Here is a 12,539-nt window from a genome sequence, read left to right as displayed (position 1 = left end):
ACATGTTTTACAGCAAGCAATGTGATCGTTCTTCCAGTGGGCAGATAAACTAGAAAGCTAAATATCTGTGTAATTTGATCGATTTTCTAGTTATATAGTCAATTATTATATAGTTAAACTGCAGCCGAATATAACAGGGGCAAAAACCCCAAAAAAGCAAAAATGTAGCTTGATCCTTTTTACACACACACACACATATATATACATATAACTTTTATAAGATTTCAAGAGAATATTGACAACTTGTGTAAACCCTTGTTATTAAGTATACAAAAATTTAAAACACAAAATAAAAGCTGTAACAATTTCCAGATTTAAAATATAATTATAATCAACATAACTGTTACAATCTTAAAAGTAATATGCTTTGTATGAGCTTCTTTCTATGGTGACTTCTAACAATGTAAAAATGGGAATATCAGTTTTCAAAATAACGTTATTAATTTTGACACATTAAAGACTATAGATAATGTCTGGCATGCTGGTCTTATCTTAGCCCTTTTATATAAGGTATCTGGGAAAGTTTTTAAAAATACTGAATTGTTCTTTTCTAACAGCTTATTTATATAATTTTTTATATATAACACTCTCCTTGTAATACCTTTCAAGGATTTCTACCACAAGATTGGTACCCAACACAGAGATACTGACAACTAATAATGTACAGACAAATTGGGATTGGCTTAATCAGTTACTTTTTGCATAATCGAAACTGGCTATTTTCAATTTAAATGGAAATTTATTAGCTTAATGCTTTTTTAAGATTTTTAATCCTATATCATAAAAATAATTATAATTTTGGTAGTTCTGAATATATATTTTTGGACCTTGTCCAAAAGAGAAAGGGCATAATTAGAATATTCCTTGTATTCCATACAAGGACGAATAAGAAATTTAGAGGTAGAAAATGGAATCAGAAATAAGAAAATGTTGAGCACAATAGAGAAAGGCGACCTGTGTTAACTTTGTAATAGATTGTATAAATAGTTTTCATGTAAGGTCAGCAGTAAAGACAATCAAAGTAGACATAAAATTAGAAGAACAAGCAAGAGTGTTATCATTTATCAACAAAGGAATCAACAACATTGTGATAATTATCAGCAGTCATTGAAAATAAAGAAGAGTTAGTTCATCATGGACAATTTTAATACTGAGTTATTAAGATTCAATAACTTAAAAACTTTCCTAGATATACCATAAAAAGAGAGCCTATGAAGAAGAGCAGCGCCACTTTATCGAAGACATTTGATATGTCAAGTGCAATACCCCTTGCCTCACCACTTTTGTCTAAAGCATCATGATGATGCTTTTTGTTGTAATGATTATAAAGTCAGCATGATTAAGATGATTGAAAATTAAAAAATAATTATTTATTTTTAAAATCGGAACCACAGATGCTAATTCTAGTAGACTATATAAATTCTAGTAGATTCAGTTGAGCACTTGTTACATATAGTAGAAATTATTAAAAAGAGTTTTAGAGAACACTTAGATATGACTATCTAAGAGTTTTAGAGAACACTTACGCTGTGACAAGAATGTAGTCCAGACCACAAGCAGTAGAACAGTTTAAATAAGCAATAATTTCAGCAAGAGAAGACAAGCTGATTTGGATGTTTAATAATCAATTAACCTGTTTCTCTACTATACAACTACTAGATTCATGAGATAAATTAGCGAAAAAGTTTATTTAATCAGAAATAACATCAAAAAAGTGCAGTCATAGTTAGAAGAAGAATAATAAAGAAAATTCACCTATTTGTTGTGATTTCACAACAAGTAGATGAATTAATAAGTTTATGTCCTAGTCAAGTATGTGATTATTGGAGTCTTTGCTAATCAAAGGATAATAGCAATCAACATCAATATCTAAAGATGAAACAGCTGAATTTAAATTAACTAACAAAGAGAAAGCAGATCTAGTAAATTTTGAAAGAAGTTTTAACATTAGAAAAATTATTAGATGAAGATTCAACAAAAGTTACTTCGCAAAAACACAAATATTTTTAAAAGATAGACTGAAACAGTTTGGAAATAATGATAGTTTTTTATGTTGAACATTTTTAAGTACTGTAGTTGTTTTGAATTATTAGAGAACTTGACTCAATCTTAGATTATGAATCTTAGACATGGTAGATAGAAATTACTCAATCTTAGATTAGAATCTTAGACATGGTAGATAGAAATTACATGGTAGATAGTTCTTAGATGCAGTTGGATCTAAGAACTACTACAGAGTTCAAAAACCTAGTACAATTTTCCTCAGAACCACTAAACTGACTTTTAAAGCTGCATCCTCATTAGAAAATAGCAGAAAAGGTTGCTTAGTCACTAAAAAGGAACAAGCAAAAACCTATGAAAATGAGTCAAAAAGGTCCAGTGGACTTTGTATTACGCCTTGATCCATGGGCTGAAAGACAGATGTGGTGATAAGGGGAAGAAATATCTGGTTGATGTTATTTAGCCCTTCAATGTGTGGATGGGCAGAACAGTTATCCTCCAGGAGTGCTACTTTCCTTTCTAAAGTATGAAAAGATGAGTCAAGCTTCTTTACACATTCTGTAAAAAGGTCTCCGGTCATCCAACTTTTTAGCCAATTTTTATGCGAGCCATGGCTGTTAGTCTAACTTAAAAATTGTTTCCCCAAAACATTTTACTCATGATAAATGGTACATTTTGTTTGGTAGGCACTGGTAAAATAGTCCAAACTCATTGGCATTGAAAAATGCCAATGAGTTTGGATTAATTTAATTCAAAAGCAATGTTGGAAGTGTAGTTTTATTCCATAAAGCCATATCATTCATCAAGGTGGCACTTTTGCCTGAGATAATTTTAAAGCTGATGCGATTCCTAAAAACAGGAACAGAATAATTGAATTTTAACTACATGTTTGATACGTTAAATAAATAAAATATTAAGAAATACTGTTCATCTATTTATATTTAAATTGAACAAGATTTGACAAAGTTTAACTGACCTTTCTTTCAAATTATGAAACCAACAATCAGATGTTTTAAAATCCAACTCTCCTAATACTTCTGCCAATTTTAGTTCCTTTTCTTTCAGTATGGTACCATCAATTAGTACTTGTTGACTTCTTTTTGCAACAAACAACGTGAATATAGCCTTGTCTACATTTTGCGAAATTACCTCTACGAAGTTTCTTCTAATTAGATTTTGTGCCATTTTTTCCAGTTAGAATAATAATTTGCTATACTTTTAACCCAGATATTGTGTTCTTTGGGACACTATACTTTTGGACAACCTCTTAGTAGGAATGCAAGGTATTAAAAGCCCTTTCTCCAGGTCTTTTAATACCTTGGACTTTTCTATTATAGATTTGTTAGTGAGTTTTTGTTTAACGAGCAGCATTTTATTGCATTTGACAAAAGCAATAAACTAATCTATTGAAGAAAATTACTTTTCAGAAATCAAACTTTTAAAAATTTTAAGTACTCTTTGAAAATTGGAATTTTTAAAAGATAAATATTCTTGAAAAAAATTGTTTGAAAGTTCGAGATAACAAGCAAAAATTGCCCTGTAGACCAAAAATATTATTCGAGATACCAAAATGTTTGAGATATTAAGGTTCGAGATATCAAGAGGATTTTAGCCTAAATGAGTATGTTATGTCCATAAAACAGCAAAAAAAATTCAAGATACTCAAAAGTTTGAGATTCAAGTATTCGAGATAGCGAGTGTTGACTATATTTTGTTTATTTTCTATTAGAAAACTGATTAACATTTTATTTAATGGTCAAGATGCTTGTAACTCTGTTTAAAAAGTTAACAAATGCTGAGAAGTATTATCAATTATTTAACCTCTAAAAGTGTAATAGTGATACAGTTGAGAGTATTTAGTAAAATAAAAACTCCCTCAAAATTTAGGCCTCTGGCTCTAAAAAAATCCTGAAATATGACCATTTTACTTTTAACAGATGCTGGCCTTTTCATTTGGATTTCTCACCCCTAAAAATAGCCAGTTACAAATTTTTAAGTAAAAAAATCAAATATTTTAAAAATTATGTGACTTAAAACCTCTAAATAAACCTTGCAATTCTGAGGGGGCAAGATGTTGGCTCCTTTTGTCCCCTCAGAATTGCAAGGTTTAAATATAATGTTAAAAATATTTGATTTTTCTACTTAAAAATTTGTAACTGGCAATTTTGGGGGTTTCGAATCCAATGAAATGATCAGAAGTGTAAAGGATTATTATTAAGTACCTGTAATTATCAATTTAAATGAACTTAGGCAATTTTATAACATTAAAAACAGGTATATAACCTGTTTTTAATGTTCAGGAAATCCATGTGGTCTTGGGGTAATTCCATGTCAAATCAGCAGGCTCATGTCACTGGATGTTTTGGATTTTGCTAGATTTTTTATGTTTTTGGGTTTATAAAAATTTAAAATTTAGAACCTCCAACTCTTTACGGCTCTTAATATACTCAGGATTCAATTTTCTTATTTATGCTGACTCAGCATTTTTTGCAAAATACGTTTTTGTTGTTAAATAGCAATATTTTATGAACCAAATGAGGTATCATCCTGAAAATTTGTACATCTTCAACATCGCGGATACCAATTTCAAATTAAAAATTTTTTAACAACCTTAATTACATGTAAATTAGATAATAAAGACATATTTTGGGGTATTTTGATGGTCAAATTGGTAATGTCACCTTAATAAATTTTTTTTGAGACTATTATAACTTAAAATACAGGTATCAAACATCACTATTGATAAAAAATATATTATTTCATTTTTCGACTTTTTTAAATACAGCCTATTAAGTAAAATAAATGCTTAGTCAGCATAAAATTTATTGCTAATATGACTATTGTTTATTAGCTATATCTAAGTTATTGTTAAAAACTTTTTGAGGGCAATAATAAATTTATACTTTATTTATATTTTTTTGTGCCTGGGTAGGCACAAAAAAGTAATAAAGTTATTAATATTTTCCAAATTTAATTTTTTTCCAAAATTGAAAATTTTATTTTGTTAAAAAATTTTCTTTCAAAGTTTTTGGAGGTTTTATGGAGCAATAATTAGAAATAATAAATTTATTTATTAAAGCTAATTCTTTTTTAAAGAACCAACATTTTTTTAAGTATAAAAAAACCTTACTAGGCTGTAATTAGGGTTTTTCATTTCCATAAATTTAGCATCCCGGGATTCCCAGTGTGTAATTTATTTATCCTGTGATTTCCTGGCATTATTTTAAATAAAAAAACAAGTGGTTTTTGACTAACTTATCTTAGCATGCTAATCTATATTATTATTTAAAATAAAATATTGTTTTAAAAAGCATAAGCAATCAATTGATTTGTCACTTAATCGTGAACAAATTTTTCCCATAAATAGAACCGCGGCAGAAAAAGCTCGTTCTGATTCAATTGATGTTGGCTTGATGGTCATTAATGTAGAATATATTCTTTCTAAACTTTCGCTACATTTTCCAGTTGCCTCAAAAGTTTGATTTCTTTTGTGAGGTTTTTTAAATTGCTAATGTCTTCTAGAGCTGCTTTTTCTACTTGCTTGACATTACAAATGGTCGCATCCAATTTTTGCTTAAGTTTCAAAATACTTTTGCCTAACAAACTTGGAGCAACAGGTTGAGGTATTGATGGGTCAGAAACCATGCTTTCATTATCACAACTCACTTCAACTATTTCATTATTTGATGAACTAGTGCTAACATCCTCTATGTACAACCTGGTATAAACTTTTTTTGCTGTTGCTTTTAATGCATGTTTAGACGGTAAGAGTAGTTTGGAGTTGATATTTGATTACTGATTATAACTAATTGGGTTGTTTAAAAATTTTAGTAGTCTAATTAAATTGGCATTTCTGCGTTCTTCAATTCTCTGCTGCACAGATTGAAGCAGTATATTAGCAATTACATTTTTTTTCTCCGCCAAATCATCCAAGATGAATATCATTACACCTTCTGCGTCAAGTAGAGTAGCATTATTTCTATCAAGTCTTTCTATTCCAACTTTTATCGGTTGCAGAGAAATTGTTATGGCGTTTATAATTGAATATTCATCTTCAGAGATATTCAGAACTTCTTTTAAACCAATCATTGCTTTTTGTATACATGTTTTTACTTTAAGGAATCTTTCTAGCATTACAACATGACTATTCCACCTTGTTTTGACATCTAATATCAGCTTCAGTTCTTTATGAAACATAGATTTTATGTAGATTTGTAAAACATCATTTCTAAAAAATGATTTGCAGAACATTCGAACCACTTTTTAAACCTTCTGAATTGTTAAGGCTATATTTATGCTATTTTGTAAATCATCAATAAACGTAAGGCCTGTTGAGCTGTATGACTCATCGATACAGTCAAATACATCATCAAACTCATCATAATCACTTAAACTTTCATCGGAATCTTGCAACTGGGATTTAATATATTTTGCTGAAGAGTCTGACTTTTTGTAAAGAACATCACATAAATGCCAAATGAAGTCCGTGGGCATAACACAGCTGATGTTCAATACAACTTAGCTGTCCAAATTTTTTCATTACGGATGCTCCATCAGTGACACTAGCTATGATGTGCTTTTTAATTGATAAATTGAACAGTGACAGTTTATTTTCAACCAGATCAACAATTTTTTCTGCAGGAAGTGATCCGGCTATCGGAGTCAATCCCAGGTTTCAAAACTTTGTTAATAAGTGTAAATTTACATTTAAATAACGTCGATTTTTTAAAGACGTATATTTGTCTAAGGATAAAGAGAATCGCGACCCGCTAGATATTTTTTTTTAATCTCTAAAACCACAGTTTGTTTATCATATTTATTATACTCATAACATAAGATGGATTTTTTTGTAATAACTTTTTCAGACAATGATTTTCTAATAAATTCACTTTATGTTATGGCATTTATTGAGAAGCCATCTACCATTGCTAGCTTTGACACAATTTGCTCGATAGCCTGCTGTTTAACAAACAATTCGATTTTGTTTTGCACAATTTTAATTTCCGAACCAGTATCTTCATGTTGATGCTTCATATTTTAATCCAAATCTTTATGTGCGTTTTTTAAATGACGAGGGAACCCACTTGTCAAAAATCCTTTGCATATTATCTTTACATTGCACTTTTTGCAAATTGCAGATTCACCAGATTTATCTTTACAAAAATACTGCCATGCTTTCGATCCATTTACTATTGACATGGTATAACTAAATTGAATCGTAAAACAACTAAAGGTAAAGTTATAAATATTTCTTACATATGTGTGTTATCTTACATATGACTTTATATGTCTTTGTTTGCCGTTTTTTAAATACAAAAATTATTAAATATTTTAATACAGAAAAAGTTTAACTTCTCAATAGTTTAGAAGTAAAATCAAACTTACTGTTTTCGTCGCTAGAAATCTTTTTTATATTTTACTCATATTTTATAATAACGAGGAAAAAAAAACATTCCTTGAATTAGATAGTTTAAGATAGTTTCAATAACATTTCTTGTTGTGCTAGGTTTTAATATAAGATTTAAACACATAAAAATTGCAACTAAATGCAATAATATTTTTCTTATTTTTGATTGAATTAGTTCAAATAGTTATCATATGTAAAATTAAAAAAAAATTATGTTACGGGACATAACAGTGATATCCTGGGAAATCCTGCTGCCACTTTTATCTCCAGGATCCCGGAAAACGGGATCCCGTTTGATAAACCCTAGCTGTAATCCAAATTCATTTATAAAAGACATTTTTTGTAAAAGGTTATATTTATAAAAGAATTTTTTTTTGTCATTTATAAATAAAGCTTTTTATTTCTTCATTATTATATTATTGCTTCTGATTTCATGTTGTAAATATTAGTTTCCTGTTACTTTGCAGGACTTTTATATTTATTTATATTTTATATAACTAATTAATAAGTGTTAAATGATTACTATATGATCGGTAAGTAAAATAACATTTAGTTACCTTTAAAGCTAAGATAAAAATTTAATTTTTTTTAATATAAGAGGAAGTCATATAATGACACATCCAATTAAATTAAATGTATAAATAATTTACCATAAACTAACTAATGTTAATGATATTTCTAAAAAAAAATTATTTTGCAGAATATTTCAAAATTAAATTTTTTGAATAAATTTAAAAGTTGGATAATTTTGGAAAAGTGTTCTATATGATTAGAATGTAATGTTTACTGCCGCAAGCAAGGTTTAACAGGAAGACAAGGTCTTTTAGACCTATTAACATTTTCAAGTCATGAAAAACATGAGTTATTATAGAGAGCTGTTTTATTTGATTGTGGAAAATTGTTTACAACAACTTGCTATTATCATAAATAAACTCTTTGAAGTTGCATTTGAAAGAAAATTTTGGAAATTACATTTTACCTTGTGCAGATACCAAATGAGCTGGTTGTGTAGCAGGTTATTTATAATCATATAGATTACGTAGCTTGCAAGTATGACAACTTTCGGTGGATTAGAATTATAACCAAAAAGATGAAAGAGAAGGAGATTTTAAATTCAATTTATGCATCCACATGGTTCCAGCCCAAGTTTTTTAAGGCCCGCATGGGAAATGGTACATAAAACATGATTTGTTGGGTCCATCAAATCATATTGTATGTACCATTGATCCATCATTTACAACAAATGGTCGCATATATAAAATTTCAGAAATTGAGTTGGAAAAATTTATTGAACAAAATAATAAAGATTCACAGAAAAAATTTCTAATGCATTATTATTTTATATTTGAATGTTATTTTTTCAAATAGAGTTTAGATGTAACTTTATATAAGTATGTGTAATTAGCACGATTTGCCTAATACAAAGACTGTTTTAGAAAAGTCAGAAAATGCAATAATATATTTTTTATCAATAGTGATGTTTGATACCTGTATTTTAAGTTATAATAGTCTCAAAAATTTGACCAATTTGACCATCAAAATACCCCAAAATATGTCTTTATTATCTAATTTACATGTAATTAAGGTGGTTAAAAAATTTTTAATTTGAAATTGGTATCCGCGATGTTGAAGATGTACAAATTTTCAGGATGATACCTCATTTGGTTCATAAAATATTGCTATTTAACAACAAAAACGTATTTTGCAAAAAATGCTGAGTCAGCATAAATAAGAAAATTGAATCCTGAGTATATTAAGAGCCGTAAAGAGTTGGAGGTTCTAAATTTTAAATTTTTATAAACCCAAAAACATAAAAAATCTAGCAAAATCCAAAACATCCAGTGACATGAGCCTGCTGATTTGACATGGAATTACCCCAAGACCACATGGGTTTCCTGAACATTAAAAACAGGTATATAAAAAATTGCCTAAGTTCATTTAAATTGATAATTACAGGTACTTAATAATAATCCTTTACACTTCTGATCATTTCATTGGATTCGAAACCCCCAAAATTGCCAGTTACAAATTTTTAAGTAGAAAAATCAAATATTTTTAACATTATATTTAAACCTTGCAATTCTGAGGGGACAAAAGGAGCCAACATCTTGCCCCCTCAGAATTGCAAGGTTTATTTAGAGGTTTTAAGTCACATAATTTTAAAAATATTTGATTTTTTTAAAAACCCTGTAATATATAAAAAATATTAGCAAAATCCAAAACATGGGGTGATATTTTATGCTTTTTTTTTGGTGATTTAACATGGAATTACTCCTTGACGTTATCAAAAATATATATATTATACATCATTTATATTTATTGATCTTTCAAAAAATATATGGATTTTGATCTGCAAGTATATGGATTTCCATATATGGAAAACAGAGCATTATCCCCACTTTTTTGTAGCAGAATATTGCAATTGATTTTTCACTGCCTTCCAGACCTCTAAAAATATTGGCATTTCTGTAGTGCAAATGAATGCGCATGTTATTAGAACCCTCAGACATTAAGGGGGACTGGGGCAAATGCCCCACTTTTTTGTTGTGGAATCTTGCAATAGACTACCTTCTTTCACTACCTTCTAGACATACTGGAGCTCTGAAACTTTCAATATTTGTTTAGTCCTGATAAATGCATGTTAAAATTGTTTCTTGGGCAGGCAACCAGAGAGTTTATGGCTCGGGCCACTGCCCTACTTATTTTCTCAAAAAAAAATTTTTTTTTGCATTTTTTTAATAATGTAAAGATAACTTTGAAAATACTTTCTTCAAAAACTTTTTTGTTTACTAATTGTTCTGTTTTATTTACAAAATAAAATACAAAAATGTGTCAAGATTTGCTTAGATGTGTCAATGTCCCGAAGAGCTCTTTCATGGGGGGTGTCATATGGGCAATTCCATAGCTGAAAATGAAAAAGTAGTCAAATTTTATTCTCTTTTTTGTCAACTTTTAGCTAATGAATATAGATGAATGACTAATGAATATTAATGACACATAAAAGTTTATTTAAAATATACTTTTAATACTAAAATTAATTAATTTAACTCATTTTTATGCCTACGAAAGTTAAGTCTTTTCTCGTTGTCACGTGATAAAAAAGGTATCATTGTAAAATGTTATTTTAACCATGAATTTATTTGCATAATCAGAATTAATTTAGCATGAAAATAGAGCTAACATGTTCAAATATATTTTAGGAAATAAACCAAAGAACTATTGCAATTTTCATGTAAAAAAACTCGCTATTCTTTTTTTTTGAAAAAAAAAGAACAGCGAGTAATTTTTGTTACAAGTCATAGTAAGTCACCATGTGATGGTATTGGTGGCACTGTAAAACGATTAACTGCAAATACAAGTTTACAGAGGCCCATAAGTGTCCACTTTGCACCAATGTCAAAATCATCTTTATGGAGACAGATATTGTAAAGGTTTTTGTGGTTTTTATACTGTGCAGCACAACCATCTGAAAAATAAAGAATGTTTGAAATATTAGGATGATTTTCTTTTAAATAATTAACTACTTGTGTCTGAGCTTCATACACAAAACCATTGTCATGCTTGTTACCTTCTGACATGAAGCGAAACAATTTTTCTTTAAGCTGGTCATTTTCGCTTATTAAATAATGGGCAACAGGTTGTAACATGCATTGACTTTGGCACCAATAGTAACTTTAGATTTTATCTTGAATCACAAATGTGTAGTTTTCTGAAAAATCACCTAAGACAATCCAGCAGTCTTTTGCCAAACTTTTCCATTTGTTGCCTTATGTATTTTGCTTAACATTTTGCAATGTAGGAATGAGCTGTTAACTTGATTATTGCCTCTAATAACATCATTTTTGAAGACCATGTTTTCAAAGTTATCTTTACTTTATCAAAAATGCAAAAAAAATTATTTTTTTTAACAATTTTAACACACGTTTATCAGAACTACACAAATGCTGAAATTTTCAGAGCTCTAGTTTGTCTGGAAAGAAGTGAAAAATCTATTACAAGATTCTGCTACAAAAAAGTGAGGACCATGCCCTGTTATCCATATATATGGAAATCTATATACTTGCAGACTGAAATCTTTATATTTTTTGAAAGATCGATGAATATAGAATGATGTAATATATATTTTTTGATATCATCAAGGCCACATGGGTTTTTATATTAAAAAATTACTTTCATTTATTTAAATTGATAAATACAGGTACTTAAAAATAATGTTTTATAATTCTGATCATTTATTTGGATTTGCCACCCCTGAAAATAGCCAGGTACATATTTTTAAGTAAAAAGATCAAACATTTTTAAAGTTATATAACTTAAAACTGATCATATTTCAGTCTTGAATCTGGCCATATTTCAGGATCTTCTTGGAACCAGAAGCTAAAATTTTCAAGAAATTCTTATTTTACTAAGTACTCTCAACTGTATAAAAATCAGTAAAATCTGAGACGCATCGTGACATTTTTAAAAATTTCAGGGTCATTTGACATTACTCTTGCACCGTTATTTACAAGTTTTAGGATACACTATTATTTCCAGGTCCCAAAACAATGAAACAAACATAAAGAATTTTTTATTTTTTTAGCAGATTGTATTGACACAAATAAAGTTTAAAACTAAAATAAACACCTGCTCCTCAGTTGTGTGTGTTATGAAACCGTCATCTTTTAGAAGAAAAATTCCACGTTTTAGAACCATTTTGGTATATATTTTTAAAGGTTTCTTTATGTTTATCAATTAGTCGCACGCTTTTTTAGAACATACTTTTAAGATATATGCTTCCATTCCGTTCGGATCGGTAGAAATTTGATTTTTCTAAAAAAAATTCTAGAAAATTCTCTGCAGCCGCTAAACTTGGAGGTCGTCCATAAAGCACGTACGCTCATAGGTGGAAGGGATGAATCTTCAAATAGCGTACAAAAGCGTATGAGTGAGGAGGGGTGGGGTAGGGAGAACTGGATGGGTGGGAGGGGGAAATAGTTCAATTTAAAGTACTTATTTTTTGTTCTAATTTATCACAATTAACCAGCTAATCAATAAAATGTGTCCCTCTATGCATACACATGCCACTCCTTATATACTGGCTCTGAGTAAGGTGGACTTGAATTTCAAGCTTTTTTGAGTCCACAAAAAA

The 12,539-nt window shown here is 29.0% G+C and overlaps 1 protein-coding gene across 1 annotated transcript in view; it reads right to left on the bottom strand.

Annotated features, from left to right (window-relative positions):
* Window positions 1-12,213, bottom strand: part of LOC100199701 (protein farnesyltransferase subunit beta) — a 48,660-nt gene extending 36,447 nt beyond the window's left edge. The window contains exon 1 of the mRNA XM_065799323.1: window positions 12,035-12,213. Within this exon, the coding sequence (XP_065655395.1) occupies window positions 12,035-12,103 (69 nt within the window). The 5' untranslated portion in view covers window positions 12,104-12,213. The remainder of the gene's footprint in view (window positions 1-12,034) is intronic.
* Window positions 12,214-12,539: the final 326 nt, after the last annotated feature.

This window comes from Hydra vulgaris, chromosome 06 (genome assembly GCF_038396675.1).
Source record: "Hydra vulgaris chromosome 06, alternate assembly HydraT2T_AEP".
Lineage (NCBI taxonomy): Eukaryota > Metazoa > Cnidaria > Hydrozoa > Anthoathecata > Hydridae > Hydra > Hydra vulgaris.
This window is presented reverse-complemented; position numbering and strand designations above follow the sequence as displayed.